This window comes from Spodoptera frugiperda, chromosome 22 (genome assembly GCF_023101765.2).
Source record: "Spodoptera frugiperda isolate SF20-4 chromosome 22, AGI-APGP_CSIRO_Sfru_2.0, whole genome shotgun sequence".
Lineage (NCBI taxonomy): Eukaryota > Metazoa > Arthropoda > Insecta > Lepidoptera > Noctuidae > Spodoptera > Spodoptera frugiperda.
In genome coordinates this window covers 4,957,879-4,975,161 of record NC_064233.1, presented here as the reverse complement: position 1 = coordinate 4,975,161, position 17,283 = coordinate 4,957,879, and the positions used below count along the sequence as shown (strand labels likewise).

The 17,283-nt window shown below is 34.5% G+C and overlaps 1 protein-coding gene across 2 annotated transcripts in view; it reads left to right on the top strand.

Moving 5' to 3' along the window:
• LOC118279893 (uncharacterized) overlaps positions 1–16,061 on the top strand; it is a 75,456-nt gene extending 59,395 nt beyond the window's left edge. The window contains exons 5-11 of one of the 2 annotated variants that reach the window (XR_007706707.1): positions 6,575–6,765; positions 7,259–7,337; positions 7,734–7,876; positions 8,615–8,771; positions 10,121–10,249; positions 10,666–12,326; positions 15,305–16,061. Coding sequence is in view for 1 of the 2 variants with exons in the window: in XM_035599732.2 (XP_035455625.2) it covers positions 6,575–6,765; positions 7,259–7,337; positions 7,734–7,876; positions 8,615–8,771; positions 10,121–10,249; positions 10,666–10,863 (897 nt within the window). In the remaining variant the exon portion in view is untranslated. Of the gene's footprint in view, positions 1–6,574; positions 6,766–7,258; positions 7,338–7,733; positions 7,877–8,614; positions 8,772–10,120; positions 10,250–10,665; positions 13,085–15,304 lie in introns of those variants that run through there. The other variant, XM_035599732.2, reaches the window with a different exon arrangement.
• Positions 16,062–17,283: the final 1,222 nt, after the last annotated feature.

Below are 17,283 nucleotides of genomic sequence, written 5' to 3'. Positions count from 1 at the left end.
TTTATTTTGTTTAGTGCGTGCGTAGACTCAAATGTTTTGTGTTATCTGTTGTTCAATTCCGTTCAGTGCCGAATTTGGGCTCGGATTATTCGATTGGTGTCATTTTCATAGTTTTCGGAAAGTAAGCGTTCGAAATCAAAAATCAAATGGTGCCAACGCAAAACTAACTTTTTACATGCTTTTATTTAGTTTCATATGTAAAGGATGTATGTATGTGTGTTTGTTTGTATGTTTCTATATAACCGACCTCTTCCAACTCGATTTTTACCCATTTTAAACGGACCGATTTCGTTCAAACTTTGTAGACTTATCAAGGACCGGTGGCAAATTAATACCTCGTAGAAATTAATCAAGGGTCAGGAATCCCTGACGTGGACACTTAACAGCCCAGATGAACCTGAAGAGATATGAATATACTATCTTAAGAAAAGTTGTTCAGCGTGATGAGCACATTTTAGCGCCATACGAAAATCGAGGATGTAGAATCCCTGACATGGACTCCAGCCCAGCCGAACCTGAAGAGATTTGAATATACTTTCAACAAAAGATATTTAGCGTGATGAGCATTTTATATGAATATACTATCTTAAGAAAAGTTGTTCAGCGTGATGAGCACATTTTAGCGCCATACGAAAATCGAGGATGTAGAATCCCTGACATGGACTCCAGCCCAGCCGAACCTGAAGAGATTTGAATATACTTTCAAGAAAAGATATTTAGCGTGATGAGCACTTTTTCGCCATATCTTTAATACTAATTATTCTCATAACAATACTAAATTTTCCGCCTACTGTTAGTATTAATATTAAAATTATTTTGTTCGGTTCATCACAAAAACATGTTTTTAAGTTTTTTTAATCTACAATGTGATAGGGGTGGGACTTCTAACCCGTTAAGGCTGAGTACTACATCTAATTTTATCGACAAAAAAAATAATTTGAACCCCTAATTGAAAATATTGAAAAATTGTGATTTTTTCGGTAAAAATAATTCACAAATGATTTTTTTCTCACCAAAACATTATCAAACATTTGAAAAAAGTAATGAATTAGTTAGCCAAGGTTATTAGCTACCGTTTGTCGTTTTTTTTTTGTTTCTACGACGCATACAACCTTTGATATCAAAAAAAGTAAAAAAAATATTAAAATTGCCATAATTTTATGGGGGAGGGGATTCGACCCCTTCGACCCCCGACTTTTGTCGATAAAATTAGATGTAGAACTCAGCCTTAACGGGTTAGAAGTCTCACCCCTATCACATTGTATATTTTATTATGGTTTTATATCAATGGTTTTCGGGGTCGCCAAGATAAAAAAAAACAATTATGGTAACGAACGTGACAAGACCTGGGTGGAACAAACAAAGAAAATACATAAAATAAATTAAACATCAATTCTTTATTTTCACGATATTTGTTTGAATATGCGAGGAATGAGCCCGTAAATTCATATTTCTTGCCTGTCTTGGGTCAATTAATTCCCGAAGAAGACAATTTTTATAAAATCGAATGATTCACTCCGTATTCGATATTAGCGACCCCAAAAACCACAACAATGACACTCATGTCGAAAAATGACAATGCCAGAATCTCTATAGAGCTTTGTCCCACCAAAAAAATATAGTGTACAGACATGCCAAATGTAGCATTCTATTGCTGCTCTATTAGTGATAACTAAAAACATGATTAAAAGCCTTTAGATCTTGCGGTTTCTATATGAATCTAAGTACAAAATATTACATTTAGGTTAGGTTAATTGCAGTTATAATGGTAGAAATAATTAAATTACAATGCTATCATAGGGTGTTTAGCTATGAAAGGAAGGAATGTCATCACTCATCACCAATATCACCTTTAGTAATCCTACTTTAATTCATAATCATAACGAAACAACAATGTAAACAGAAAAGACAGAGCGAATGTCAAATAATGACTTTTTGGACATAATGACACACGCACGCCAATGAGGTTTCGTTACATCTAATCACTAACGTTCAAACACGAAATCATAATTATAATATGCATTCATTATAATATATATTATAAAAAAAAAAATAACTAGCAGTATGTATTAAAACCAAATTCATATTAAAATTCGTACACATTACATTAATAAATCTTTTTTTTTATTGAATTACTCGTTTTGTTCCTTGTGCAAGCGTACTAAGAAACGCAGAGGGTCGCGATAAATACAGGAAATAGGCCTTGGGTTTTTAAATTTCCTAATTTTTATCCGCAAGTTTATCAGAATAATAATTAAGTAACCAAGGGTCTTATTTTCATTGCATAATTTTGATTAATTTACATTTTTTGTACATTGATGAAAAGTGGGGCAGGATCTGGCATGGTCATTTATATATTTATGTCGGCGCCATCTTGAACTTAGATTTTCACTTTATATTCGTTATAAGCGACCCCAAAAACCATGAAAATGACACCCATGATGGAAAGTTGGCAAATCTAGTCGGCGCCATCTTGGATTTTGATTTTGACTCCATATTCGCTATAAGCGACCCCAAAAACCATGAAAATGACACCCATGATGGAAAGTTGGCAAATCTAGTCGGCGCCATCTTGGATTTTGATTTTGACTCCATATTCGCTATAAGCGACCCCAAAAGCCACGAAAATGACACCCATGATGGAAAGTTGGCAAATCTAGTCGGCGCCATCTTGGATTTTGATTTTGACTCCATATTCGCTATAAGCGACCCCAAAAACCATGAAAATGACACCCATGATGGAAAGTTGGCAAATCTAGTCGGCGCCATCTTGGATTTTGATTTTGACTCCATATTCGCTATAAGCGACCCCAAAAGCCACGAAAATGACACCCATGATGGAAAGTTGGCAAATCTAGTCGGCGCCATCTTGGATTTTGATTTTGACTCCATATTCGCTATAAGCGACCCCAAAAACCATGAAAATGACACCCATGTTGGAAAGTTGGCAAATCTAGTCGGCGCCATCTTGGATTTTGATTTTGACTCCATATTCGCTATAAGCGACCCCAAAAACCATGAAAATGACACCCATGGTGGAAAGTTGGCAAATCTTGTCGGCGCCATCTTGAATTTTGATTTTGACTCCATATTCGCTATAAGCGACCCCAAAAACCATGAAAATGACACCCATGATGGAAAGTTGGCAAATCTTGTCGGCGCCATCTTGGATTTTGATTTAACCTCATGTTCAAAATAATATAACGAAACATTCTATATTCAGTAAAGTGTTGCTCGTACAGAATGTGTAAAAAAACATACAAACAGCCGAACATAGTACCTCCTCCTTTTTGTGAAGTCGGTAAAAATATCAAGATTGGTTTGTGAAGTATAATATCAAATATTTTGTACTCGTACAGCGATCTTTTTCAAGGCCATTTTTTGTAACAGGCGACGCAGCGTCCACCCACGACAGCGCTCGAGCGCAGACTGAAATTTCATTTGACATTTTCTATCCAATAAATCTAAATAGTAAACAAATAAAATAACCCTTATTGCTACGCTTTAAAGTTGATGTCTGACAGCAAAATAGGAGAAAAAATTAAACGGGAACTTTTATTTATTTCCGAGACAATTTGAAATATTTTCGTAATTTTTTCCCATAGTATAATTTTTGATTATGTCTGCTTCCCGGGATATTTTTTTGAGATTCAGAATTATGCGTGTAGTAGCAGTAAAATGTTCCTAAACTCAACCCTTTTTTGTCAATTTTGTGTGAAGAGGTAAAGAAAAATCGTGTTTGCAATAATAAAATATAACTTTTTTCACATTACAAATCAATATTTTGGAGATAAAGAAGTGATCTATCTATTGTAATTGTTAGTTATGTTCAGTTAAGTTTCTTTTGGTCGTAATATGTACTGAAAAATAGCTTATTTACGTCAGATTTGAGAACGCGTCCTTAATGAAATGATCTTTTAAAATATTTGATTGATTTATTGGATATTATATTATTATAAGTCTAGTGGTTGAAATGTCAGGTTATACCTATTTTGAGTCGAATATGAAGTGTTATTATTATTTTCATTTTAAATCGATCGAAAATATGGTTACCGTGGTCTTTTGCGTTCGATTTCCGAGAATTGCTCAGAGGTATTATTAAATTATATCGATTTTTTTTGTGATTGCACGATTAACTAATAAAATTGCGGTTTAGTCATTACATTAATGGAGAAAAGCTCTACTAGTTTCGTGTCACAGAGGGACTCTTCATCATGAGCAGCGTGCGCAGATGCGGCGACATCGCGCAGCCTACTCATAGATGTCACCGCGTCTATTATAAAAAAAAGTAATAGCACGAATTCCGAAATTGTGCCTGAGTGCCACTAGAATCATAAATCAAAATCAGATTCAACAAAACTGCATCAAAAAACCCTTTAACCATTTTATTTTTCAAAAAATGACCATATAATACTGTCTACCTCTGGGGTCACCGTGTACAAGCGGGCCCACCGGCGTAAAACAATAGGGGGATATGACGTCACATCCTGCACAACCAGACTGCGCCGGCGCACGATTTCGGTAAGGAAATTGACTCGGGTTCGAATTTCAAAACGTGAGGTTCGAATTTAGATCGCCGTTGTGCTTTTGTTTGTTTGTTAATGGAATGCGTGTGTAACGGTTTCTTTTTGAATAAAGAAGTTTCTGTTTTTGGAAAAGATCGATTAGGGTAAAGTCCTATACAAAGAACTAATGATTTGGCTGTTGTTAAGCAGAATAAACCTGATTAATTAATGTGCTTTTCCACCAGAGATGTGCTATGCTATGATGCTGTGGATGTGTTTGGCTTCCATCAATCATATTCATTGGTACACATAGCTTATGCACTGGTGGAAACGGACTCCGCTAAGCTATGTTTTTTATATGAAAAAATGCGTGCTATGGATGGCTTCCCTACTATTCATACATCTCAAACGCGAGCTCCTCATCTTCCTCACGCAGCTACATAACTTAGTATCAGTGGAAACGGTCACATAGTTTCACAGCAGTTTAGCTACTACATCCTCATAACATAGCTACACAACACATCTCTTTAAGTGACCTGTGTGTATATGACACTAAGATAGGTTTTCTATAAGGCCGTGGTATCACTCCAGTTGTGCCGGCCCATTCGTGCCAAAGCATGGCTGTGCCACACTTTTATAAATAAAAATAAGTCGGGTTTTCCTTCCTGACGCTTTAACTCCAGAACGCACGAACCTATTCTATTATATTATATATTATATTCCATATAATATTATATTCCACGGTTTTGCATTGGTTGGAAAGGTCTCGGGCTCCGTAAGGTTTCCAGCACAAAAAATTCAGAAAAAAATCAAGAGAAAGGTGAAAGAAAGGTGGTGAAACGGAGTTTGCTGGGTTTGTTAGTTAGCTATAAATTGTGTACATGTATATAGGCATAGACAGATGTACTTATGTATGTAATGTTATTTATGTGTGTATGTACTTATGTACAATTTTTTCTCACATAACCAAACGTATTCAGGGTCGACACAGGTATTAGTACTCGTAATATTTAACTAACTACGTAACTAAGTATGTTGCGACACTGCGCCAATACAGCGGCTCCATGGGCCACCATAATTATGTATTTGTTGCGGTTATATACTTTGGCTATTGTTTAATTATTTTGTATGTATTGGATTAGTTTGGCTTTGTTTTAAAAAAGGAGTAGGGCGACTTGCAAGCGTGACGGCTTGGTATCGAGTTGATAAGATTTTTCAATAGGATAGATGACTAATTTTTATTTGAATATCCTTATATATTTGTAGAGTATTTTAAAATATTTGACACGAAACAAATACTTTTGAAGATATATTGATTTGAAATGTGACGTGACGTCACTTCCAGGTACATCTTATACGTAGAAATGGCGTTTTGCTCCCACTCCTAAACTTTGATTCGTTTTATCTAAGTATTTTGATGTGACATGACAAAACAAAAAAATACGTGTCTAATAGAGTGAAGGAGACATAAGGAGTGAAGCAAAATTAAATAGATTTAAACGTAAATTAAAATTATATTACTTAGACACTTTTAATTTGTAGAAATGTTTAATATATTAACATTAAAATAAATAAAATAAAATAAAATAGAGACTCAGCGACCCCACAGTCAAACCATTACAACGGTTTTGTGGGGCTTAGTATATTATAATGTAATTTATATGGAAAAGAAATAAATAAATAAATAATAAAAATAATATTTTTTTATTACCTAACTGACGGACTAAATAGATTTTTAATTTTCATACCCCGTCATCATCCCTATGAGTATCTATAATATAATAATAAGTCGGGTTTTCCTTCCTGACGCTATAACTCTAGAAAGCACGAACCGATTTCCACAGTTTTGCATTTGTTGGAAAGGTCCCTGAGTTTTTTTAGCAAATAGAATTCAGAAAAAATCAAGAGAAAAGCAGAAAAGCAGGGATAATCATTGGTGGCGAAACGGAGCTAGTTATTTCTAAATTATTTACTGTCACCTATACTTATTGTTACCGTACATAATAAATTACAGTACCAGGACCAGACTATTTCCTTTATTCCTAAACATTTTTTTTCCATCTTTCCAGGAGGATGGTACAGTGGAATACTTCAACAACATCATAGTCCAGCCCCACCTGCGCCTGGTGACGGGCCAGGGTCGAGGGTACCACGTCGCCTGCCGCTACAGGCGCCGAGACCTCACGCACTTCCATCTCTACAGGCCACGAGCTGATCGCCTCACCAATTCTTTGGCTGATGATTTTAGTAGCGATCATAGGTTTGTAGTTTTCTTTAATTATTTTTTCTTGTTATGAAACTTCTCATGCATAAGTGTGTGGGTCCAAAACCTACCAACGGCAAGTACCAATGTGACTTTTTCCTAATTATATGTACTCTCTAAGATTATTTAGACACCACTGACAAATGGTGAAGGAAAAACATTGGGAGGAAACCTGGGCTTATAATTTCTAATTATAAGTTTGAAATCGCCAACCCGCATTGAACAAGCGTGGTGATTAATGCTCAAACCTTCTCCGTGTGAGAAGAGGCCTTTGGTCAGCAGTGGCCACTTATAGGCTGTTGATGAGGTACCTTGTTCCTTATTACACAGGATATAATTAAAAGGTCAAGAATATTTTCACAATTTGCGAGTTGCCCATTTTCCAAGTACCTATTGTAAATACTGCCTATAGGTACAGGTACTCATTCTGTACCTATTGTAAAAAAAATTGAAGCAATAGATCTACAACTTGTCGATTTAATGTTTCCAGCGACGAATTCGACGAGGACTCCGGCCTGCTGCCCTCAGTATCCATGAAGATCTACAAAGGAGACCCCGAAGATGAACAAGTAAGATATTTAACAGAGATTATTATTTAAGATGCCTCGTTGATCGAGTGGTCGCAAGTGCGACTGCCGAACAAGGGGTCTCGGGTTCGATTCCCGGGTCGGGCAAAGTATTACTGGGCTTTTTTCGGATTTTCGAAAATTTCTCAGTAGTGGCACGGAGTCTGGAATTGTATCCAGTATATGGCAATAGGCTCACCCCTATTACACGGGACTTTTAACACAAATGGTAAAAAGTGAGTGATATGCACCTCTGCATACCCCTTCGGGGATAAAAGGCGTGACGTTGCTATTATTTAAGATACTTTTTAATTCCCTTTAAAAAAAATAGGCGGAGAATGATTCTACTCATGTCACCTTTTCATAGCTTTACGTCGCTTTTATTTCCTCTCATTCCAGGTGGCGTCAAACGTTCGTATTGGAGATATCCTGAGCCTGGTGGTGTCGCTGGAGAAGCAGCGCCAGTTCGGTCTGCTGGTCTCCGAGTGCTCCGTGAGAGATGGCCTCGGCTGGGCAGAGCAGAGTCTCATTGCTGATGATGGGTGAGAGAGAGCTTCCATCTCCGTATATTATCAATCACGCCTTACATCATCAGACAGGCCTATTTATCTTCAAATGCAGAACTTAGCCTCAACGAACGAACGAAAAAACTTCGCAGATTGCATACTACAATTCTATTTATTGCGAACTTTCATGAACAAAAATTAACGAATGAAATGAAGATAAATAAATAGGTTTTGATATGAAATTAAAAATAAAACGTTATTTCAAGTAATTCTATTAGTAAATCAATAAAACCTACGGCCGAAGATTAAACGAAACTTCGGATTCGAGAACCGGAGTAGCCTTGTGCGTGTGCCGTTGAAGAATTCATTGCCAAAATGTCTCCATACATAACACTGATGATGCAACACCTACTTTTTGCAGCCAAATGGGCGAATCTTGTATTGACGTCACACTTTCTAGTTCGGACGTTAGCTTGGATAGGTGGCGTCGTGTAAATTGTTCATCTTTTTTAAAAGTTTTGTAACGTTGCCATACTCCTCCGAAACAGCTTGACCGATTTTGATGAATTTTTTTGTGCTTATCCGGTATCTATGAGAATCGGCCAACATCTATTTTTTATTCCCCTAGATGTTAGGGGTAGTACAAGCATAAGTTTTTTAAATTTCTGCGGATGAAGTCGCGGGCAGAACCATGACCATTTCCTGATCGTGTACGAATCCGTTTCGAAATTGCCCCAGAGTACCAACACTTACAAAACTCCTTAACCATTCCAGGTGTCCCCTAGACGGTGAGATAATGGGCCAGTTCCAGTACTCCGCGGACCGGCAGACGGCCAGGGTCTCGTTCCCGGCACACAAGTTTCCCTACACCGCCAGTGTGTACTACACCTGTGAGGTCAAACTGTGTGACCTTAAGCATCCTACGGATTGTGTAAGTTTGTTTTGTAAAACCTTTTAAAGCTCGTGACTTAAGCCCCGTACCCGTATTCATGGTAAACATTTTGCTTAGCAACAAAATTTATTAAACTAAACTATATAAACGGAAACTTTATTAAACTAAACTATAAAACTGATGTTAAACTGTTATATAAACTGATGTTTTGGCTCGCCGGGCGTCAGCTCTGCAGCATAGCGCGATCAACTCCGCAACACAAGTGTTGCCCGCAACATGTTTATGCAACCATGTTGCTAAACAAAATGTTTACCATGAATACAAGGCTTTACTTAGCTTTTCGAGTTATAAAGGTAAGTGTCCACAGACTCGCATCGTACGATCGCACGCATTCCGTATCAGTGTTGCCAACAAGACTAACATGAAATTTGCTAATAGGCTGTTGAAAACTTGCCAAAATTATGCCAATGCTTTATAATTTAAGCTAAAAATTATGCTAATAATTTTCGATGTCAAGTAAAACGTCATTTAACTTCAAATATTATTTAATCAACATTGTTATCAAATATAAGTTAGGTTTTAATCGTGTAAATTATCAAAAAAAATATTTATATCCTGGTCTTCATCCACAGCCGTTGTGCATGTAAACGTGGAAGCCTCATTGCCAAGACTACATATTTCTTTGGCGCCTATAGAGCGTAATACGTCATCCGGAACTGTGTACGAATAGCAACATTTCCCTGCCCTCTTTAGGCCGAATCTAATGTATAAAATGGCATTTAAAGTTTTTACCGACAAACGGTTGCGAAGCTTAGTTTTGACTATATTCATTTGACTAAAAACACGTTCAAATTGAACGTGTTTTTCATGGTTTAACTTTTATTAAATAATTAATTGACATGCTAAAAAATATGCTATATGCTAAATAACAAAAGAAAAAGCTAAACGATATAAAATTATGCTAAATATAGCATAAAATATGCTAAATTGGCAACACTGTTCCGTATGACGTCATCAGTACGCATCGCATTGCCGATGATGCGGTCCATACTACATATACAAGGCAAACTAAAATCCTTTGCGTACGTTGCGTACGATGCGTACGATGTGGGCCTGTGGAAAATTACGTAGCTCATCTTTTGTGAGCGATTCTTTTGAAAAGCATTTTTATTTTATTTCAATTAATCCTTAATTAGGCACTTTTGAAACGTCAAATTGAATTGACCGTCCCGTATATTGGTATGTTTGTAAACGCACTCACGACACAGCAGAAAATCTTAGTGTGATGGGGCAACGTTTTAAAAACAAAAGTATAAAGGAATGCTTTCATGTCCTATACACATGCCATTCACCATAGCATGTCCTAATATTGTACCTTTATTTTACAGGAGCCGTGCTCCCACAAACGCCGCGTGCGACGTGATGATGAAGGGTCCCCGGCCACTGTGGAACTGTTCAAGGGCCTGTATGTGAACGAAGCCGACTCCCCTGACAATGATGAGGTTACTAGTGAGAAGGTTAGTTTTATTTCATGTGAATACAAGTGTGGGAGAGCCATGCTTCGGCACGAATGGACCGGCTCGACCGAAGTGATACTACGGCCTCACAGAAAACCGACGTGAAACAACGCTTATGTTGCGTGATTGAGGTCCCTGGAGACCCAATTACTCCCTTTACAATATGCCTAATACTCGATTCCCCAACAACCCTAAAATTCTTAACGCCCAAAAGGCTGCACTTGTAACGCCTTTGGTGTTTATGTGTGTCCATGCCAAAGCTAGGAATCAAACCCAAGAACCCGTCAGCCACTTGTCAGCTAAAAAAAAAAATAAGTTTCTTTATCTTTGGCTAATATATTAGTTAAACACAATCACCTGTTTCGATATTTTTATATGTTTGAAAAATATACAGCGACATATTTTTTATTTCACAGAAGGAAGACGAAATCTGCATATCTCAGCGTAACTTCGCGATCGGAATCTGTATAGCGGGAGTAATTCTAATGATTTGCGTCATTGCCGCCATTGCCTTTATTCTGGCAAGGAGGCGAAACCCGAAGACGTACTCTAGAACAGGCAGCTCATTGTACAGCGGACCATACACAAACACTGGATACTCACATACCAGCTAAACATGATTTTGGTACATATTTTCAAACGCAAATGATATACTTACAACATTTAGATGATATTGGAAAAATGTCCCCCTAGCTCTTGGACTATAAAAAGGTTGATTTTTCATAGGAAACGATGAAAATTTCAAAACAGGGGGTTGTCTCCTAGACTATAAAGATGGTAGGGACAATTTCTTCCCTAGCTCCTAAACTATAGTTGTATGTCGTTTTGCAAAGTGCCATCTAAATATTGGACATAATACATAGTAATTATATTTTTTGTAATTTACAAAGGAATTGGTTTCAAAAACAACGAATTTTCGTGATTAAAATGTGTAAGAGAAATCTTAAATTATAAAAAAATAAACGTTTTCGGTAAAATGTCAATCTCGGTCGCCATTTTGATTAACGGATTGACGTTTTAATTTTTTTTAACAGTGTTGCAATACGAAAAATTAGTAATCGAAGACATTTTTATGTGAGTGAAATAAATTGATTAAAAATATTGAATAGTTGTGTTTGATACACAACGATTGAGTCATATTTTTAGTATTTAGTATTTTAGTTTATGTAATTTTTTACCACGTGTATTAAATTTACCATTATAATAAAATAGAAAGGAGTGCATCTGTGTCAGAATTAAAATATTATATTAAAATAACAAATATCACATTTACACACTCCGAGAAAAGTAGAAATATGTAAAAATACGTTTGATAATGTGGTTTTAAAATAAGAATCCTTTTTATAAAATGAAAACCAATATCAATATTATGACAAAATCTATACATTGCGATCTGTATTAAAATTTTAATTGAAAAAAAAACAATATATAGACTAAAAATCTTATTTTAAAACCACATTATCTCAAATATTTATAATAATAATAATAAAATTTTGTGATAATTCATATATTCGTATACCTACGTCGTGATTCGATATTTCTTTTAAAATAAAACATTATATTTTTAAGCAGAACACCGGTTGCCTTGCATATTACGTAAATGTTTAGTAATAAATGACAGCTGTCATTTCTTAGGGTGATTTTAAAGGCCTGTGCGACTAGATTTTAAAAATAATTTAAAAGTTCCTTAATTTTTTAGTTTAAGGAATTTTAGTTTTTTCTCTCTATTGGAACGTAGCAAGTCATTTTTACCTGTCTTACTGCCGTATTTAAAGACATTTAATGGTTACTTAAAATAATCCTTAGTAACGATTTTGTTTTGAAAACAATTGCTAAGGACTGGGTTAAGTAATCATTAAATGTCTCTGAGTACGGCGGTTAAAGTTTGGAATGAACATTGACATCCAATTTAACTTTTTAAGTAATTTTGAAATTTATAAGAAAAATATTTTCGAAAATTCTTTTTATTTTACTAATTTCTAGTTTAAAACAGGCCTTTTCTATTCTGTTAAGGTGGTGGGAACTTGTTTTCTTCTACGCAGTTCATTAGAATTTTAGTTTTGCGACTTTTTAGTTAGTTAATTAACTAAAAAGTCGTAAACTAAAAATTAAAAACTACATACAAATAAAATAATTGGACAAAATGGATGCCATATTTTTTAAGTTTTACGTTAAGTTTCCTTTCTGCCAGTAATTCCGTCCAAACGGTGCTATTTTAATTGTTTAAAAAATGGGCTTTTTTTAAGTTGCTTTTTGCTTTTTTCTAGCGTCATTGTCTATTGAAATTATTAATTTATTTTTACACTGAAGTTTAAAAAAAACTTAGTAACAAAGTTATAAAATAAAAATTACAATTTTAATTCTCACTCACGCCTGTCTCCCATGGGGGTAGGCAGAGACAATTTTTTTGAGGTAGAAAAATCATCCAATCACGTCTTTCACCTTGGGTGAAACGAGGGGGAATGTCAGCTTAAAATTCAAATTTATAAAATAAATCTTTTCGTTTTTCCTGTTAATTTCTGTACCAGGCCAATTTCATTATGTGTCATTTAGACATATTTTGTAAAAATAAAAAGGTTGTGTACAATTTCAATGGACAATGACTGACAAGTTTTATTTTTCTATGTATATGTAAAGATACAACGAATATCGATATACGTTTCATACTACCCCATTGTTCTTATTATTTCTTATTTTATTTTTTTATTATTAATAATAACAATTATTATTATAATAATGTGTAACTAGTTTAATGCAATGGGGTTCTGGAACGATACCGAGTGGTAAGACAGAGTACGAATTTTTTTTTTAACAAATATACTGACTTGATATGAATTTATTGTTTTATTATTTGTTTCTGAAACCTTAAACAAAATATTGAATACTTAAACCGCCTGTCACATACAACGTGTAACAAAAAGAGGGTATACAAATCAATTGCACGGTTTCTACTAGAAACCGTCCCGTCCTGTGCAGCGTCTCTAGAACGAGACCCCGACAATTGAAGTAACGTAAAAACCGCACCGCCACTTACGTACAAAAATATTTTGCTTTTCTTGTTCGTGTATTAATTTTCGTGGAAAAAAAATAAGGCCATGACTTTACTGTATCTCCTTTTATTATTTTATTTTCACTTTTGAACATATCGCACATAATCTCACTGCACTGTTGGCGCGATGGGCCGCCAGCTACCGCAGTGTAATGTTTGATTCCCGCACAGTCCTGCAAATTGTTGCGTCAAACCAGTGGGTCAACGTTTTCTTAAAAAAAGAAAAACTCATTGTAATTTTGCTAGCATTGTTCGGATAAAACCGACAACTTCAATGTTGATATCTAACTTGTGATCACTTAGGAAACTAAATACGCATTTCTTGTTCGTGAATTAATTTCATTTATTTTAAAAAAATATTAATTTTCGACAATCACCGTACAATCTAACTATAAAAAGGACTGGAAAAAGTCGTCATCACCAGCAAACAACCAACCAAAATACATATTAAGAAAACGTTAAACTTCACAAAGACACAAAAGCACTAATGAATAAGCAGAACGAAATAACGCAAAAAAAAGGAACATGAAGAACCAAGCGACCAAAGAAACACTCGAAACCGAACAAAACAAACGAACACGTGACAATTATTATAAACAGACGGGCTAAACAAATCCAGAAGTACAAGAAAGCGTTGAAACCAACGAAAAACTATAAAAAGTAAGCAAAAGACAAGCTTTAAAATCACAAATTAAGATACCGCAGATCTATTGTCGAATATTTAAAACAAGACAACCTGTAAGACACGACACTACAATACAACGGTAGTTTATTAACGCCAAGCAAAAGCAATAAAACGCAATACAAACGATATAAACGAAATATCTTAACGTAACTTAAACACTAATTTTTGTTACGGTTTTAACTTTTTAAATTGGATAAACCCAACAATTTGAATTTTGAGAAACTGATTTTGGTTTAACTTCAAACTTATTTTTTATCTTTGGATAAACCCAACTATTTTTTTTTACGCGTCACAAATTTGTATTTGTACCCAACCCAATATACACTCACGCGTAAATCACTGTACGCGTGTATCGCTACATTCCGCCCGTCCGTCCTGTGCAACCAGCGCTTCCGTTTTTGGCGTTGATATGTAGATCCGTGACTGCTACCACGTGTATTAAATTTACCATTATAATAAAATAGAAAGGAGTGCATCTGTGTCAGAATTAAATATTATATTAAAATAACAAATATCACATTTAAAACACTCCGAGAAAAGTAGAAATATGTAAAAATACGTTTGATAATGTGGTTTTAAAATAAGAATCCTTTTATAAAATTAAAATAAATAAATTATGACAAAATCTATACATAGCGATCCGTATTAGGCAAAAAATCTTATTTTAAAACCACATTATCTCAAATATTTATAATAATAATAATAAAATTTTGTGATAATTCATATATTCGTATACCTACGTCGTGATTCGATATTTCTTTTTAAATAAAACATTTTTATTTTTAAGCAGAACACCGGTTGCCTTGCATATTACGTAAATATTTAGTAATAAATGACAGCTGTCATTTCTTAGGGTGATTTTAAAGGCCTGTGCGACTAGATTTTAAAATAATTTTAAAAGTTCCTTAATTTTTTAGTTTAAGGAATTTTAGTTTTTTCTCTCTATTGGAACGTAGCAAGTCATTTTTACCTGTCTTACTGCCGTATTTAAAGTCATTTAATGGTTTCTTAAACTATTCCTTAGTAACGATTTTGTTCTGAAAACAATTGCTAAGGACTGGGTTAAGTAACCATTAAATGACTCTGAGTACGGCGGTTAAAGTTTGGAATGAACATTGACATCCAATTTATATTTTTAGTAATTTTGAAATTTTTCTCTTAAGAAAAATATTTTCGAAAATTCTGTTTTTTTTTTACTAATTTCTAGTTTAAAACAGGCCTTTTCTATTCTGTTAAGGTGGTGGGAACTTGTTTTCTTCTACGCAGTTCATTAGAATTTTAGTTTTGCGACTTTTTAGTTAATCAACTTGCAACTTTTTAGTTAATTAACTAAAAAGTCGTAAACTAAAAATTAAAAACTACATACAAATAAAATAATTGGACAAAATGGATGCCATATTTTTTAAGTTTTACGTTAAGTTTCCTTTCTGCCAGTAATTCCGTCCAAACGGTGCTATTTTAATTGTTTAAAAAAATGGGCTTTTTTTAAGTTGCTTATTGCTTTTTTCTAGCATCATTGTCTATTGAAATTAATAATTTATTTTTACACTGAAACTAAAATAAAAAGTATCCGAATTATATTTTTTAAATAGACCAGGAAAGCACTTTTGAACGTCAAAGCAAATATTATAATATTAAAAATGTCTGTCTGTCGGTCAGTCCTCTAGTGAAGCTATTTGCTCGTTCCAAAATGTAGATTCCTATGGAGAAGAACGAGCAAGAAACTCCATTTATTTTTCTTTTAACATAAAACAATCTCGTACTAAGCCCTCAGGCCCATTTAATAGTGTATGAAACACATTGTTTTGTAAAAATAAAAAGGTTGTGTACAAATTTCAATGGACAATGACTGATAAGTTTTATTATTCTATGTATATGTAAAGATACAACGAATATCGATATACGTTTCATACTACCCCATTGTTCTTATTATTTTTTATTTTATTTTTTTTATTAATAATAACAATTATTATTATAATAATGTGTAACTAGTTTAATGCAATGGGGTTCTGGAACGATACCGAGTGGTAAGACAGTGTACGAATTTTTTTTTTAACAAATATACTGACTTGATATGAGTTTATTGTTTTATTTTTTGTTTCTGAAACCTTAAACAAAATATTGAATACTTAAACCGCCTGTCACATACAACGTGTAACAAAAAGGGGGTATACAAATCAATTGCACGGTTTCTACTAGAAACCGTCCCGTCCGTCCGATACCATCCCGTGGCTTGTAATATCAAATATATCTTATTAAATTTGGGTGACACCGACAATTGAAGTAACGTAAAAACTGCACCGCCACTTACGTACAAAAATATTTTGCTTTTCTTGTTCGTGTATTAATTTTCGTGGAAAAAAATAAGGCCATGACTTTACTGTATCTCCTTTTATTATTTTATTTTCACTTTTGAACATATCGCACATAATCTCACTGCACTGTTGGCGCAATGGGCCGCCAGCTACCGCAGTGTAATGTTTGATTCCCGCACAGTCCTGCAAATTGTTGCGTCAAACCAGTGGGTCAAAGTTTTCTTAAAAAAAGAAAAACTCATTGTAATTTTGTTAGCATTGTTCGGATAAACCCGACAACTTCAATGTTGATATCTAACTTGTGATCACTTAGGAACCTAAATACGCATTTCTTGTTCGTGTATTAATTTCATTTATTTTAAAAAATAATTAATTTTCGAAATACGCGCGCTTATAAAATATGAGACATCATTAGATATTTTAAAAGAAACTCTCAAACGTTAAATATCCCGTAGTACCCTCAGTACAATAAACACAATCACCGTACAATCTAACTATAAAAAGGACTGGAAAAAGTCGTCATCACCAGCAAACAACCAACCAAAATACATATTAAGAAAACGTTAAACTTCACAAAGACACAAAAGCACTAATGAATAAGCAGAACGAAATAACGCAAAAAAAAAGGAACATGAAGAACCAAGCGACCAAAGAAACACTCGAAACCGATCAAAACAAACGAACACGTGACAATTATTATAAACAGACAGGCTAAACAAATCCAGAAGTACAAGAAAGCGTTGAAACCAACGAAAAACGATAAAAAGTAAGCAAAACAACACCGCGAGCGTTAAAATAATACCTGTAAATAATCACAGAGAAAAGAGCTGGACAAGCTTTAAAAGCACAAATTAAGATACCGCAGATCTATTGTCGAATATTAAAACAAGACAACCTGTAAGACACGACACTACAATACAACGGTAGTTTATTAACGCCAAGCAAAAGCAATAAAACGCAATATTTCGCAAAGCCGCAATATTTC